This window comes from Pocillopora verrucosa, chromosome 10 (genome assembly GCF_036669915.1).
Source record: "Pocillopora verrucosa isolate sample1 chromosome 10, ASM3666991v2, whole genome shotgun sequence".
In the NCBI taxonomy this organism is placed as follows: domain Eukaryota; kingdom Metazoa; phylum Cnidaria; class Anthozoa; order Scleractinia; family Pocilloporidae; genus Pocillopora; species Pocillopora verrucosa.
Window position 1 is genome coordinate 4,192,897 of NC_089321.1, and position 17,590 is coordinate 4,210,486.

General features: G+C 35.9%; 1 protein-coding gene and 1 long non-coding RNA gene across 7 annotated transcripts in view; both read right to left on the reverse strand.

The window, feature by feature from the left end:
* LOC131787508 (UBX domain-containing protein 4) overlaps positions 1 to 10,121 on the reverse strand; it is an 85,661-nt gene extending 75,540 nt beyond the window's left edge. Inside the window, exons 1-10 of one of the 6 annotated variants that reach the window (XM_066173361.1) lie at positions 9,823 to 10,121; positions 9,404 to 9,578; positions 8,529 to 8,578; positions 8,153 to 8,208; positions 7,440 to 7,468; positions 6,825 to 6,943; positions 6,410 to 6,586; positions 5,658 to 5,696; positions 4,478 to 4,532; positions 3,496 to 3,633 (exon numbers count right to left, since the gene is read on the reverse strand). In XM_066173361.1, the coding sequence (XP_066029458.1) occupies positions 4,515 to 4,532; positions 5,658 to 5,696; positions 6,410 to 6,586; positions 6,825 to 6,943; positions 7,440 to 7,468; positions 8,153 to 8,208; positions 8,529 to 8,555 (465 nt within the window). In that variant the 5' untranslated portion in view covers positions 8,556 to 8,578; positions 9,404 to 9,578; positions 9,823 to 10,121 and the 3' untranslated portion in view covers positions 3,496 to 3,633; positions 4,478 to 4,514. The other 5 variants (XM_066173360.1, XM_066173362.1, XM_066173358.1 and 2 more) reach the window with 5 other exon arrangements.
* Positions 10,122 to 14,034: 3,913 nt separating this feature from the next.
* LOC136283807 (uncharacterized) lies at positions 14,035 to 14,684 on the reverse strand. Its single transcript, XR_010718917.1, has 4 exons — positions 14,575 to 14,684; positions 14,410 to 14,472; positions 14,214 to 14,273; positions 14,035 to 14,109 (listed from the first exon to the last, which is right to left on the reverse strand). It is a non-coding gene; the product is annotated as an uncharacterized lncRNA (long non-coding RNA).
* Between the last annotated feature and the right edge of the window lie 2,906 nt (positions 14,685 to 17,590).

Here is a 17,590-nt window from a genome sequence, read left to right on the forward strand (position 1 = left end):
TATCATGTCCCAGTAGCTTACTTCTTAATTTTTTAAGGGGTATTTCATGGTTTATTGTGCAATTACTATCATTCAATACTGTTAAAAAGAAAACAAAAACCGCTACGTGATCAGGTGTAACAGAAGTCCCTGAAAGAAAAGCTTTCAAAAAAAGAAATTTCACAGACGTACATAATTTAAAACTTCCTTTTATTTTATTCTACACCAATCACTCCAATATCATTTAAATAGTATGTTTCATTTTGGCCTTGGTCCCGTGTTTCTCTCTGCATTCTTGAGGGACTGGGGAGTGATATCCTTTGACATTTTAACTGTAACTGTCATGACAACTGGAAGTTGGTCACAACTTTAGGCAAGATATTGAAACTTGTTGTGCCATTAACCATCAAATACACTGAAGAAAACTTTAAAATTGATATTCTGTGAATAATGGACAATACAGGCTAGTCACAACATAGAACAGTATACAAAAATGAGCTACAACAAATGTTTGATTCCTTTCTAAAGGAACATTGTTTCTGTATCAATGTATTGTTTGTCACAGACTCTTGTCACTCTAACAACCAAGTTCATCTTCACTCTAATCTATTTTAAAAGAATTATTCCAAATTAGAGACCAAATGTTTAACTCTCCATATATTTTAAACAATCTTGGATCATTCAGTTACATCTGTTGAGTACAGCTTCCATTCCATGTTTTATTTTCATCATCTTCATCATCTCTAGCTGTTGTGAAGCCACTGAATTCCACCTTCTTCCTTTACAGATGAAACATCACCTAGGACTCTCTGACGTACAGCTGAAGTGCCATGAAAAAAATAATTAAAAGGAAGGAAGGAGTTTAGATGTTATTCATGACTCTGAATCTGACTAAGAGTGTGTTTATTTCATTACCTTTTTTATTGCTATATTTTTCTCATCAGAAAGAAAAGCTGATAAGCCCAAATTCACAAAAAAGCAATTTTCTACTCACTGAAACAACAAGAGACACCAGTGGAATAATATGTGTACTTTCAAGCATTCACAAGTTGATTAATTCTCCAAAACTTTCATCTGTCAAACAACAAGCGAAAAAAAAAGAACAGTGGACAATAAAATTGACTGTAAATCAAATTCTTAAAATTTAATATCTTGGAATTGTTTTTGCCTTTTCTTTTGTGACTTTTAGAAAAAAATTTCATTCTTAACACCAACAAGCAAACAACCAAACTAGTTTGATACAGTTGAGCAACAAACTGTGCAGCTGTTTAAAAAAGGCAACCAACCGAAAAAAGACTCACTTTGATGGTTGTGACTGTGTGCTGCTGTTTGTTCTCTGTGAAGGAGGATTCTGTATCCCTCTGGACTGATCCAGACAACCAAATAGGAAAGCCTTCAGGAAGTTAATCAGTGTGAGCAGAGGTGAAAGAACCCATAACAACAGTTCAGGGAATGATGAAGTCACACATGGAGCAAGGGAATTACTTCCTCTCTGTAAATTGAAAGTTTAGCATTGCTTATTTATTTTTTTAAGTTTTGGGAAATTTCTGAATGATAGCGGAATGTGGAAATTCACTCAAAAAATTAAAGGAAACATTTTTCACAAATACAATAGTAATAACCAATGAAAACAAAAACAACCACAAAAGATTGAACATTTATTGGGATTGAAGGAGAAGTAAAAGCTAAAGTTGGTTGCAAATGGCACCCAATCTTTCCTTAAACACAACCCTGCTTTTATTTTCTAAAGTTTCAACTTCCTCTGGGTTACACAAATTAAAAAGAACTAATTGGTAGGCCAAGCCATATGCCAGGTTTACATGACACAAATATTCACTCTTTCCTTTTGATAAATGTTTTAAAAACAACCTAACACTGATCTTAAACTTACCACAGCTACAATTAAAGTGGAACTTGGTGCCAGACCTAACTCAGCCAAAGTCTTTACCAGGTCTTCTTCGGTCAGCTCCCTTCTAGGGTAGGTGGTGTACATTGTTATTGAGCTGGTACTGGGTCCTAGTTGCTGAGAACAATTGAAAAGATCCACATAATTTATAAACCTTATATTAAAGATTAATGCTGCTAAAACGCAAGCTGTTGCCATCGGGCTGTTATTATATGAATATGAATTTCATCTTAATAATGTGAAGGTTGAGAAGCAAGATACACTTAAGATCTTAGGGGTAGTCTTAGACAATAAACTAACCTTTAAGGCACACATAAAGGAACAGCTGAAAAAAGCATGGGCAAAGGCTTTGGCCTTGCGGAGACTATGCAAGTTTATTCTGAAGTATGTAATGGTATGTCTCTACAAGGCTTATATTCTCCCACATCTTGAGTGTTGCAGCCCTCTTTTGCTGGGTATAGATAATGCTGAGACTACAAAAATGGAGAACACTAATTACCGGTACTATCTATTAAGAAGTATCTTAGGCTTTCCGAAGTCTGTTTCATACGACTACCTCCTAAAAATAGTTAATATCAAGTCTTTGGAACAACGCAGGCAATTCCAGTCGCTAGTTATGTTATACAAGTGCTTGTATAGCCACGGAGCACCCTATATTAGTAAGTTTTTCAATCTTAAGAATGTTAAATATAACTTACATGGGCTCAGCACCAGGTTGGAACTTCCCCCATTCAACTTGGAGTACATGCATGGATCTTTTACCTTTTTAGGCAATAAACTGTGGAATGCATTGCCTCCAACGATTAGAGAGTCCAAAGACACAGTATCTTTTAAGCGGGCTCTTAATGCTCATATGACTTGAAGAGCTTTTTAAATTTTTAAAGTTGTTAAATTTTTTACATAGATTATTACTAGTTAGTATTTAGGTTGTGTTTATAAATTAATTGATTAATTTTATCCTTTTACATTTTGTACAATTTTATTGTTTTATGTTAACACACACATACACGTTTTAACAAGAACTCAGGAGGTCCTTGGTGTTACGTGTATAAATAATTAAAAAGTATTGTATTGTATTTAGTATTGTATTAAAAGCTCCCTAAAATTTTGCTCATTTTTTATACATACATGTACGTGTTCTTGTAAAAATCAACTACTCACAGTGATCATATACTGTTGGATGGTCTCCAAAGGAGTATCAGGTGAGAGAGAGTAACAAACTGCCATCTGGAAGACGAAACTGGAGCCGGGCAGAAATGCTAAGTAAAAACAAAGAGTCTCTGTTGCATTTACAGAGCAGTTAATAACGATACAATACAACAATGTATAACTAAAGTAATCATGGCTGATGTTATAAATCACATGTACTTTAATTAATTTTACAATGTAAGAGAAGGATATTCAAGAACTCTAAACCTGTACAAATGATATGTTTCAGTGTATTTCTACCTTACTTACCACTCAGTCTTTCCCAACCCCTCACTGCCTCCAGTCATGGTAGTTGAAGGTGAGGGTGAGGCAGCTTGAGCACGCTGTCTCTCCTGCACCTCATTCTGCCGCCTAGCTTCCCTTTCTGCTTTATCTCTAGCAATCTGCTGCCGCACAGCTTCCCTGTGGGCCCGCTCTTTGGCTCTGTCTTCTTTGATTTGATTCACAATATTTTGTGCCTGTCTCTCTTCTCTGTCCCTTTTTGCTTTACCAAGTTCTTGTCCCTGATGACGTCTATCAAATTCTTTCTTTTTGGTTTCCTAGAATGCAAAGAATTCTCTTTATCATCTCTTCACTAGAGAAGATAACAAATTTGTATTTTGCCAAATCATAGTGCTAAAGCAGTGAGTGGTTTATAACATTTATTTCACTATTATGAACTCATTAAAAACTGAAACATAATTGCCTATTGGCTAGAAGTAAGATACTGGACTTCAGATTGAAAGGATCAGAAGGTCATTTTGTGGTGTTCTTAAGAACAAGACAATACATTCTCACAGTATCTCTCTCTATACCAAGGTTTATAAACATTTAAATGGGGTACTGTCTGGGAAACATGAAAGAGTGCAAAAGGATATCTTGGAATGGACTACCTTGCTTTTAAGGGAATTTTGTAACTGTTAGTGATGTCATGCCCCAGAAAATGAGATAAGCTTGATGTTGGCTTATTAACAAAGAAGCTTTGCTTCAAGGGAAAAAACTGCTTAAAAAAGTCATGAAGTTCTGGACAAAATAAAAACATAACCTTGAGAGAACTTGAATAGGATTGATAATGATAAGAACAAACTTATAAAAACAATAATATTAATAATTATTTTAATGTAAACAATTATACTTCATATAATAATAATAATAATGATAAGTTTGTGCCTTAGAGAGGAAAATATTTGGAGATTGATTGATGACATCGTTCATTTTTAGAAAGTGTTCAAACAAGTACATGTTAGTGACTATATTGTGTATTTCACAGAAATATCTACTAAAAAGATTAATTTACAAGTAGATAATTCATCCATAATTTACAAAGTGCAGAGCTACACCATGAGTTTTAACAACCACAAAAAGAATACTACAACTATATTTAGATTAGAAAATTGGACTCACCTGATTTTCTGATTCCTCTTTCTCAAGTCTCCTCTGTTCAATAAGTTGCTTTGCTCTGCTCAACAACAGGAAGAGAGAGTTAAAATTCATAGTAGCAGTAACTTATGAATAATTGTTGACACTTTCGTGCTAAAACTTACTCAAGAATCTGACACAATCAACCATAAGATGGAGAAGAGTTCCAAACTGCCTACTGCTCTTACTTTTGAGACTAAAACATAAATACCATATTTTCTTGATAAAATGCAGCAGGCTTATATTTAAAAATGGGCAGGTTTGACCTGCTTCTTTGTGAGGCCATAATAGGGGTCTACAGTTAATTTACTGAAATGAAATTTTAAGCCATTTTTGCAAGGTGATTTATTATTACTGATTTGCAGAGACCTAGGAACAGTTTCTTAGTGCAGGACAATTTCTCCCTTTGTCATGCACCTGGATTACCCAAAGTTACAGTATTATATGGTACTGAACATATGGCATTGTGTACCAAGTTGCAATCAAGATTTGTGTCCCTAACAAACAGAGCATAAACAAAATGTGAATAATGTAGGAGCAAGTAAATGATATGAGTACAAAGTTTTAATTAACTTTATAAACAGCAATGTTACCAATGTCCTCCTCGTTTTAATTAACTTTATAAACGGCAATGTTGCCAATGTCCTCCTTGTTTGTGTCAGCCAATGTACGATACACAAATAATTTAAGTTTTTAATAATATACTAATCTTCATTCATTAAGTTCTTGTTCATAAATGTCTGGCTCTTAATTAACAAAGGCCTTATTTTTATCTACAGGAGTGGCTTGTTCCAGCACATTGAAAAATGCAGCCACCCTTTCTGTGACCTCATGCTTTCCATTACTTAGTGGACCTACTGCCTTAAAACAGTGGATTTTCTCATCCTCTGATCTGTTTATAGGCAAGAGATTACTACTTACTTATGACTGGTCTATGTGACCTCAGCTGCAAATAAACACCGGGACATTGATCAAATGCCAGGGCCCCCATTAAATGGATCTGGCATTTATTTAAGAAATTGACAGTTTGAACCTGATGTTTATTAAGGGTCTGGCACAACCATTACTTGTATCAAGCCTAGCACCACAGGCTACTTTCTCAAGCTTATGTACATTGTGTAGATTGGTGACCTGTGTAAAACTTTTCAACAGAAATATGACTAACCTTTCCACTTTGTCTTCTAATAATTCCCCCTGCTGGTCCCTAAGAATCAAACAATAAATGAATTACCTATAGTGGTTCATACTTTTCCTAAGTTTACAATCCTCAAATCCATTCACTAATGATTTTTTTGTCTAAAAACTACATGTACAATCATAGCCTGGGCCAAAACCAACCATCTTCACTTGAAAAATTTCCAAAATAGACAATATTATTTAAACAGTGGACACTGTGGTAGAAATCACATCCAAACTTTTCCTGTTCAAGGGCATTGTCACATTCCTTGACAATGCCATAAATCTGCAAACCTTGGAATACAAAATAAGCACAGCTGTAGCTCATGGCCTTCTCAATTTAATTATCCAATTAAGCAACATGCTACTGAATGACAACTTCATATGTTAACTATCTCTACAGTAAATGGTTTGAACCAAGGGGTAACATGTAATACTGTTGTTAGAGACAAGGAATTAACTCTGATGATGATGATGATGTTGAAACTTCTGTTACCACTACCAACAACTGTTGCACTATATAACTGTCACCTTTTGCACCCGCACAGCATGCACAACTATGCAATTAGCAAAAGCGCAAGTTCTGCACTTTGTATAAATCATAATGATTTCCTAATAAATAAAGGTTGTCAGTTTTAACATGGAACTGAGCAAGTTACACAACAGTCTTTCTCAGGACTACACTCACCTGAACAATCAAACTACACTATTACATGAACTATCTCATGTATTTTTTCCCACCTCTGATGGTCCTGGTCTAGGTTCAGTCTCTCTGTTAGAAACCTCTTGGTTCTGTTGTGATGCAGGCTCTGCTGCAGGAGAGCTACTCACTGAAGATTGCTCACTTGAAATAGAAGCTTCACTGTTCTGAGACACAGTGCTTGATACAGGTTTGATTGAAGTTGACCTCAAGTGAGTCTAAAATGTAATAAAGCCCAAAATTCAAAAAGATAAAAATTGCACAACTAGATGGGTACAAAAAATTGAATACCTCAAGACAATTTACAATTATATAAAGCTAGAAGGAAACTGCTTTTGGTGGATGGCACATTTCGTAACCTTTCCATTGATACAGAGTTTATAATTGTTACCCATCAAATAGTGCAAATGTGAGTAAGAGGGTATTCCACATCCTGAATAAAAATATTTACAGTACCTCAAAAACTTTCTCTGCTTTTGTAACAAATTGGTCCACAGGAAGACTTCCACCAACAACCTCTAAAGGCAAACCACTTTCACCAATAAAATATGTGGCGGGAATGCAAACTAGAGGGTCTACATATTTAAGATGGCAAGTTAAGGCCTCTTTTACATTGCATCAAAAAAGTATTTTTGCAAGCAGCAATATGATTAAAATTTTCTTAGGATCTGAATGTGAATATAAACAATTGACATAATAATAATAATAATAATAATAATAATAATAATAATAATAATGATAATAATAATAATATCACTAAATTACCTTTTGGAAGAGTTGATTGGTCATTGAGCTCTCGTTTGGTTGCCTAACAATCACCTGAGAGTTACACATTTATTGACTATATAACTAGGAGTGAGTTATAAATGTATCAAATTAAAGCATAATTATTTTAATGCAGTTTTTACCATTTTACCATTTTACCATTACCCAATGTTTGGGCACTTAAAAGAATATGATAATCCTATGGTGTTTCCCATACATGTGTATTTTAAAAAAAAAGCCTACAATTCTTTAGATGCATCTACAACAGTTTCAATCACATGTGACTTCTATGCTCTCAAAGGATACAAAGTTTAGAAAACTGCTTGCAGTCCTCACTAGAGTAGATCAAGAAGAAAGTAAAAGACTGAAATTTTCTGACTGAATTATGTTGCCAAGCAAAACAGACTTAGTGTAGTCATTTCCTTAAAAACTGAAAAATGCACAACCATAGTATTGGGGATGCTTTCTCATATGCAGAGATCTCAACTCACATAAAACCTCTGTATTTACACATTCAAGTAAGCCATATTCACTTTAAGGGGTTAGGATTAATTGATTGAAATTTTCTTCTTTATTCTTTAGCAGCCATGAGCGAACATTACAATTTCTTAAACTGCTCTGGCAGCTGCTTACAGGCACCATTCTTGTAAATAGTTTCAGTATAACTCCTTTTCAGCGTCCTTGGGGAATCTGCTCCTAGAACTTCTATTATTCAACCAAAAAAAAAAAACTTACTCCTGACAGGAAGTGGTAATCTACAGACTGTACAAAAATACATATTTTAGATGCGGACAAAGATCGCATTTTAAGACTACTGCAGCTAACCATTTAACCATAACCAGCTAATCAAAATAAGTTTCACAAAAGATACACTGAAGTGTTCCTGTACCTGTTTAAGGTTAATATGGTGTCTGTTAGTAGTATACAAGTTTATCTATTGGTTACTGATACATATTACATTATAAATAAATAAATTTTGCATTCCGAAGGAAAAATTGTATTTTCTACTGAGTAATTACCTCTTGTGATCCAATTTTATTGCCACGCATTTCTCTCTTGAAAATATCCCTGCAATCTGAATTTAACATTCATTAGCTTTTCCTATCACTTATTAGTAAAGCTCTTAAGTTTTAGTTTAGTGCAGGGTATGAAATTTTTATTTTAATTTACTATTATTGGGAATTATGGAGCAGAAGGAATTCTTATCCAAAATTCAACTCCCTCTTTTTGTAACAAATGCAAAAATGTTCCTTTTCTGCAACCATAATTCTTGGAGCTGAAGTTTGAAAGAAGCAAATAAAACCAACAACAAAACAAACAAGAAAGTGCATCTCAGTTCTACCAATCTTAAGGAGGATCTGACAGGATTGAAATTACATGTACAGTTACATGTACCTTAGGATCTTCCCATGTTGCATTCATTCTGATTGTTTCTTCATTGTCTCCTGTGGAAGATTCAAAAGCTTTTCAAATTCTTTACAGTGGCCAATTTACTTTATCAACTCAAATGATAACACTAAATTACCCTGTTATACTCTCCCACCAACCCAACACCACAGTTTCTTCAGAAACTTACCCCTTTGTTCAACTGACCTCCACAATTACTTTCAATAACTTATTTCATGCAGAAGTATGCCACTTATAGACCAGTTTTGCTACCTGAATCTCACTCTGTGAGTGATTAGTTATTTATCATATTTATCAAGCAATAGTTTTTGGAAGAAGTCTTAAACACATGTCAGCACAATGCAGCCATTAATCATCACCTAGCTGGATGGAATGAACAAAAAATGCTACTTTGTGAAAACGCAAATAACCTGTAAAATAGAGAACTAAATTGTGCCCTTGAATAACCAAGAATGGCAACCTATGACTTTTGTGTGAGCACTTTTCTTGGAATGTACCCCCAATCATCTTAAAGTGAAGTCTCTCAGTACTAAATTAATCCTTTCAATGCCAAGATTTCATTAGTAATTCTCCTCTCTGTCTTCCATACAATTCTTTAGATTTTATTCAGAGAATTTGGTACTCGATCAACCAATAATCTCCTTATTTATATTTTTCTCTAATCTCATCGCTATCCTGCTTGATATTGTATTGATATTGTAAGGAGAAATTCTGTCTTGGTCACTCATGGGAGTTAAAGGGTTAATTATACAATTATTATTCTTATAATACATTACTAACAAAGTCACGAGCTGGACAGAAGAAGTGGCCAAGCTAGCCGAGTTTACACTGTCACAGCCTCAAGAATGCTATGTTGCTTTTACCTTTGGCCTGAAACACCGCTGAACCTATTTCCTTCCAACACTGCCTGATATTCAGGATCTTCTACGGAGGACCCTCTGGAGGATGCAATATCAAATGTCCTTATTCCAGCTATAACGGAACGTAGCTGCAGTTCAAGTGGGCGACATGATCTGGTGGCCTTAGAATCACGAACCCCTGTCATGAAGCAAATCGTGAGGATCAATCGTCAGTGAAAGTAACCATGCCATCAATTGAGAAAATCGTTCCCCAAACACATGAGCTACCAGACGACTTCAATCACAGGCGACCCAAGCTTCAGCTGTGAGATGATCACCTTGCGAAATAAGAGTTTTTGTAAAATTATAATTTGTATGGGAATATTTACGACCTCTCTTAGGAATATAAAAATACAGTCAAATACTCAATAAAAATACCTCACCTTACTTCCACAGTGTATTGCTTGTTATCTGACAGCTTACTATTTTGAAAAGAAGCCATTTTAGCGAGTTATCCATTTCTAGGTTTACTACATAAGAGAAGCTCAAGGCTGCTCATTCCATTCTCGAACGTCCGATCCTATATATAGAAGGAAAAAATCCAACGCAGAATCCAAGACATATGTTTTAGTTTCATTTCAATCCACTAGAACTTCAATCTTCCCCGTGAAACCGACGCTAAGCCGCACTTTGCTTCAAAAATTTCCAGTTTAGATGTTTCGGATAGCAGCACGACTCACGACCGTTGAAAAACCAGCTTGTTAACCCTGCCTCCTTTGCAAACTTTGCCTCGCCGGGGACCACACCGTCACTTAGCATCCGTGGTTTGATGCCAAGTGACGGTGTGGTCCCCGGCAGGTATGGAAAAGGATTGCAACAAATACAATAGCTGACTAGCTGAGCTAATTTCAACTAAGAAAGGAGAGAGTTGTTCGGAGTTAATATTCATGTTTGTAAATAAAGCAAAATTTGTTTTCATTCTACAGTTGAACCCTGGTAACTCGAATTGCCAACGGAAATTGAAATTACTTCGAGTTATCGGGCTTTCGAGTTAGAGGGGATTTGAACAAAAAGACCAGAAACACTTGACTTGAGAGGTTCGATGCTTATACACGTTTTATTGTGACATTGAATTTTGAGGGGAAGAAGAAATATGTTATTGATCTCAAGAGTGAACTGGGCAAAACTGACAAGTAATGACAAACAACAGATTGATTCCAGATTACGCGCCGTTATTTCTCTTCGCCGCGAAGAACTGTCAAAACTGTTTGTTTACGGACATATAAAAGTTGTGATATCGGTAAAGGTCAATTTGTCATAACACATAATTGAGATAAAATTTAATCTTCCGGCGCAAAATGTTATGGCTCATTGGTCCGCAAAACTGAAAATCGACGTCGAGTTATCGAGGGTAAAATTACAAAGAAAACAGGGAGAGAGTTAACCTCAGCCCACTTTTGTGATTTAACACTTCAACCCCTAGGAGTGACTAGCATCTGATTTGTCCTTACAGTACAACCCCTGAATCAAACATTGAGGAAATGATCACCAACTAAAGAAGCTCTTGATTGTAAAACAAATTCTCCTCGACAGCACCTGAAGAAATGTATAGAGAACAGTGAGGAGAATATGCATACTAATGATAAGGTGTAAAGGGTTATTAAGTCTTTAGGCCCTCACTTGTTTCAGATTATACATTGACCCATACTACTCTGTTCTTTTGCGCCAGAATTATGGCAAGTACAGACGTCTAAATGCTTTTTTCAGAATCGTTTCAAACAGTAAAGATCTCAGCGGAGTTGAATTTATTTCAACCATGGAAGGTGAGAACCAAAAGTATAAGGAACCCTAAAAAAACAAACCCAAATATCATAGGCTTCGTCTGGCTTTCTCGTTACATTAGTTAATTCTTTTCTGGTTACAATTCTTCTAAGAAATTATCAGTTGTAAATTTCTTACTTATGATGTTTTTGTGCAAATAGAAAAAATAAATAGGAAGAATTCCTTTATCATATGCTTTTAGTCGACTTCCCTTTTAAAGAGCTTGCTCAGGAGTGATGGCAAGAGTCCAATTGCATTATTTACAGGTACCCGGCTAAATCTCAGTTTGAATGGCATAGAGATCTGCACATTAATCACTCGCTGGCCGATGTTCTGTCGGGCCAGTATTTTGCAAATTTCCTAATTCAAAAAGGTGAGCTTGGAAAAAGATTTTAGTTCCTCTCCCAAAACATGAAATAGCTGTAACTGATGGCAGATAATTTCTGTAATGACATTTCAGTGCCACCATTGTTATAATGATCCGCTGACCGAAAAAAATCTCAGTATTTAAATTACACAAAAACAGTGGATCAAAAGGCAGGGACGGAACTAAAAAAAATAACAGAAACTCGGCAACGATCTCTTCTATTCAAAGCACGTGATTCAAGGCGATAAAACGCTTCCCTGCATACGGGGGATCAGAGTCGAAATAACATGTCACACAACATGTCACAACCAACGATGAACAACTCGCCCCATGCATGTAAGGTAATCCAGGACAGTATTAGATTCTGGATTCCACGCTGTGGATTCCGGATTCCAGGTGCTGGATTCCGGATTCTACCGTTGCAGATTCCGGATTCCAAAACACAAAAGATTCCAGATTTTAGTTTCTGGTTTGCACCTAATTTTCGCATTGCGTTTTCTAGGAATGACTTCAATGGCGGATTTCGCTATTGAAGGACATGTTTGTGAATGCATGTTTGTCTATTCATATTTCCTAACAGCATTTGATAATTATGAGAAATGTATAACAGCAAATTAAGGGATAAATTTTTGTTGCAGGAATACCTGTTGAGACTGTCCGTCTCTTAAGTCCAATGTCCATTAATTCCACATCTTTTTAGCAACTCTGAAGAGGCGAGGCCGCATTTCTTTCATACAGGTTCCTCGAGGTTCTTCAAGCGATTTAATAGTAACAAAGAACTAATAGTTCAAATCTTTGCGTATCATTTTTAATTTGTAAATAACTGTTAGACTAAAAAGTTTTTCTAGTGCAGCATAACATTGTTCCTACTGGGAAAAGATGGCCAATTTTTTAAATATAAAATTAAATAAATATTAAATTAAATATAAAATATAATATAATTATATTATAATATATTAAATATAAATCTTATATTTGTAATTCCAAATGCCAAATATCAAAGGAAGCGGTTTACGTGTTTACTCAGAACTGCAAGAAAACAGCTCGAAAATAATTCCCTATCATCTCAAATTACTTTTTAAACTTTCCTTTTAAACAAAAACCGTGGTATTGAGGCAAAAATTTAAACTGGAATATAACTTTAATGACACCCCGAGTAAATCGCGGATAGAAAAGCTTGTTTTCCTAGGTGTAATTTGCGATGATGTTCGACGAGATTGCGCATAAAACGGTCTTAAACCAATTTAACTATACTTAAACATTTGAAAAATCGCGAAAGATCTTCATTTACACGGTAATTTTTGAAGAATAACAGATTCTCTTTTCCATACTTTTCTCTTTTTTATACTTCCTTTTTTTTTTAAAAGGTTAGCCAAGTCATGTCGCATTACGTCGGCTATGAATCCTTCAGAGCAAAGATTTTATAAGGTTTCAGATGGCCCGCCGCTATTTTTTTTTTTTAGAAAATGTTGTTTGACCTTAAAACCTGGTAATATCTTATCTTTGTCGCACCGAGATATGATGCCTCATGAAATCTTATATTTGTAATTCCAAATGCCAAATATCAAAGGAAGCGGTTTACGTGTAAATGCCGAACATTCGACCTATAAATAGATCTTTCCTGGCTCCTATAAATATTCATATATAACTTTGTTCAAAGTTTATCAAAATTGGAAAAGTGTGGTCCGTCGCCCTGATAAGCTCACCCCTGATAAGCTCACCCCTGATAATCTTGGAAGCGACACTTCCCTTTCACTCTCCCTAGCTACTCTCTGATCCTCTGGAGTTTGATCCGCATCATCTCCAACATCTTCGTCATCAGGGTCACCATTAGCAAGCCTGCAGAGCCTATTGTCCTCCTCAGACGTTAGAGTGATGCTTGAACCCTCGGCAGTGAATCCCAAAACTCGGGTTAGAATGAAGTTGGGTGAGTTCCGATCACAGACATCGCCGTTTAGTCATTGAAATTGTACTTTCTTTCGTAAAAAAATTGCCTCCGTCTACTTCTAATTGAACGTCTTGTAAGAGAATAGCCAGCCAGAAAGGCCAAATCTCACAGCAACGATATCCTTATTGTGGTAAACAGTTTGCACCCGCACAGTTCAACCCTGCAGTACGACATTAGCATATTTTATTTGGCAGGCTGTTGTTACGTCTTGGCAGTCTACCGATGAGGCTGTGATGACAGAGGGACACATGCTGAAGGCATATGGAAGTGTGCAAGTCAACTCTTTTGTCTTTGAGCGAACGTTTTCTTGTCGTACACCTTTTCCATATTCTCCGACAAACTCTCGCATTACGGCTTCTCGCCTTTTGCTCTCCTCTTCACTTCCTGTTCCCTTGAGAAAGAATACATGCTAGAATGAATTTTGACAGAAAACCGTTGTAATGAGTAGCAAAAAATAAGTTCTATATTATGGCATTTTACTAGTGTTCCGCTTATAGCAATTAATTCGAATTAATCTACCTGGTCGTCGTCGTTGTTTTTGGTGATCTTGATCGTTGCCTTCGAGAGGGCGATCGCTCTGATTTTTCGAGGAGGCTGCAAAAACAAAGAAAGTGATAGTGTTAAGGCTACATCACGTGTGGTTAATTGAGTTTTCAAAAAACTTTTTTCGGTTCGTTAAAATATAACAGTTAACATACCTCGGTGTACGTTCGTTGCGACACCTTGATGTCGAAGGTTCATACCGTTCACGAAAAGGCCTGCAAGAAAAAAACTACATTGAAACAGTTATTATTGATCATAGTTCGTCATTAAAACCCCTGTCGTTCCTGTTTGCTCGTTGCAACCCCGAAAAAAAATTCAAAAGTGTTTCATAAAACACAAAAAACCTCAAACCTCGATGGTCTTGAACTCGTGTATTTTTCTTTTTAGTCTTTCTTTCTTCGGTTTCTTGGGCTCCTGAAGATGCATTTTCAGTAATTTTTGGTAAGTTTCGCTGAAGGTTAAGTTAGTTCAAAATGGAACAAAGAATCAATTGAATCATTACAATGTTACACTTACCTTTCCCTCTCCGCCTTTTGCTTTTTCTTGTGCTTCCCCATAGATTATGATTGAAGTATCGAGATTTAGGGAAAGAGTAAATCGAATAAACAAATGATATATCAATTGAAAAAGACACGGCAAATTTTCTGAAATACTGCGGCTTGTGTCCCTCCACGTGCTCTGAGTGACTGGTGCAGTTTTGACAGTTCGTGGCTTTCGTCTGGCTTCTAATTACAACTATGCTTCCACGGCCATCTGCAGGAGAATATTACTTTTTGATGCTCTCATTATGATTTAAGGAAAATGGATATTTATTTTTGATTTTGGTCAATCGCGAATCAGAAGTGCCGGAAAGTTCGAAAGAGTCGAAAATGAAAAGAGTATTAAGTATTAAGTATTGAGGTCGATACCTCGACCCTGGATGCCAGATAAAAGTAGCGCAGTTTCCGGTGCCAAAGCTTGCCGTGCGCCCGTTTGCTTAAAAAACCGGCGGGGAAAGCAGGCAAAAGCAAAGCATCCAAGTTGTCAATAGTCAGATTATTTTCACAGAAATTTACGAATTCCTAGATTTGTGGGAAAACTAAGCGTATCTTTTACAAAATCACCTTCCAACTGTTGTTATGACAACCAGTAAGTTAATATTCGCAGGACGTCATAGCGGCCATATCACTATTTAGAGGTGTTCCAAAACAATCAAATAGCGGCTATATTCATGTTCCAAGCAAATCCTGTGGGATTTGAACGCTTCAGTGATATAAACACTTTCTAAATTTAAGCACCGATTGACCACGTGAGTGAACTGCACTGTACAGTGGTTGCATGGATGCGGGTGAAAGCCGTTATTACGATTTGAAATGGATTTTCAGCAAGCGGATTCTGGATTCCCCTTTTTAGCGGGATCCTGAATTCCAAAAGCTGGATTCTGGATTCCAGAGCCCTGTATTCCGGATTCCACAAGCAAAAATTTCCTGGATTCCGGAATCCGGATTACCTTACATGGGACGAAACAACACTTGATTTTGTTATATTTTGCTTGTTTTGCCTATAATTGAATTGAGTTGGAATCATTGTTTGTTTCCTGTAGTGTGATCGGTTAATTTTGTTGAAGTGATCCTGGTAACGGCAGTGAACTTATGAGAGTGCTGCGATCTAGACATGTTCTATTCTGAGCTTGTAGTATCATGGAAGAAGATACTTTAATCATTAACCCTTTACCTCCCTTTGGTGACCAGGACAGAATTTCTCCTTACACTATCAATACAATATCAAGCAGACAAGTGATGAGAATAAAAAAAATATCTATTAGAGGATGATTAGTTGATCCAATACCAAATTCCCTAAACTAGCATGATAAGAATCGTATGGCAGACAGCAAGACGACTTACTAATAATGAAATCTATGAAATCTAGGGAGGGAAAAGGTTAATTATAACAACAATAATTTTCGGCAGCGCGCTTCAACACTCATCGGTTCTCCAGTGCAGAGGAAGAGAGGGCTTCTTTGATTTATAACTACAAGCCAACTGCTGTACAAGACTACTTGCCTTTGATACAAGCTTACTTTTTTTTAAGGTCACTCAACGTCGACCTGTAGAAATCCTGTGTTGAAACGAACACTTAAACGAACAACAGGCGAGTAAACCGAACGGCGGTAAACGTTTTCACGATTGCCAATGGAAATTACTGCCAACAAAACCTTTTTCTATCTCTGTATTTTCCACATTAGTTAAACAATACTAACAATATACAGGGAATATGAATTTGTGAAAAGTTTAGTTTTTATAATTATGGTGATCTGACCATAATATCACTGCAATTTAAAATCGGTGATAAAATCTTTGATCCAGCACTTAGCAAGTCTAGGGATTTCTACGGTTTGCTTATATCCAGTAAGGCGACAGAGTCCAGAGGCTTCACAAAGTTGAAATCTAAATTTTCTATTGATGATGTGGAAACAAAAAAGGCCTTCTCATTAATAAGGTCCTGTATCTGCGAGACATATGTGCAATGCTTTCAATTTAAAATACTAAATGACATTTTATTCACAAATTCCCGCTTAGCTAAGATAGGTTTAATACAAAGCGATCTTTGCACTTTTTGCAATACTAGTGCGGAAACAATTGATCACTTATTCTTTTTCTGTGATTACTCACATGCATTTTGGGAAGAATTTGAATCTTATTGGATCGCTATAGCCAAAGAACAAAGGAAACTTGAGTTAAAGACTATTTTAATTGGTGTCACAGATACTAATTGTTCTTTATTTAATTACTTAATCGTTTTAGGTAAGCTACATTTATGGAATTGCCGTAGGAATAATAGTCTTCCTTTTTTCCCTTCGTATAAGGAACTAGTTAAAAGAAAATATGAAACTGAATGTCACATTGCGGCTAAGTTTAATGATAGGAAGATGCTAGAGGCTAAATGGAAACCCATTTTGAATTATAATTTAATAGATACATAGGTGTGTAAGCGATAAAAAAAAAAAAACTGTAAAAAGTAGGGTAAGAATTGCAGTCTAAGGAAGTATTATATAGTAAGTAGAATAAGTAACGTCTTGTAGGTGGTATTGTAAGTAGTGTTCGTCTTGTTTTGTAAAGTAGTGTTCTTCGTGTTGCAATTAAAAAAAAAAAAAAAAAAAAAAAAAGTTTTTATAATTATTCATCTTTCTATGCCCTAATTATGGATGAAATGACTATTGTAAAAGTAAGTTTATTATCCTTTTAAATCAAACTATAAAAACAACAAATCTGCTTGCGTACGTTTCGTGGTCGTTTCTATCGCAGAGGGGGGAGGCAGGGGAGGTGTGGGAGGAGCTAGAGCATAAGGTTTGACGTTAAGATTCATCTCAGTTGAATTTAAGTCAGATTAAGCTGAAACATTCAATGATATCAGTTCGGGATATATTTTAGTGCATCACCTTCGTCCACCTAACTCTTCAATGGTTATTTCTGAATCCTCACTGAGATATCCTCCAATGGGAATAAGCAGTTTAGGAAACTTTAGGGGGAATTAACGCTTTGACATATGATTA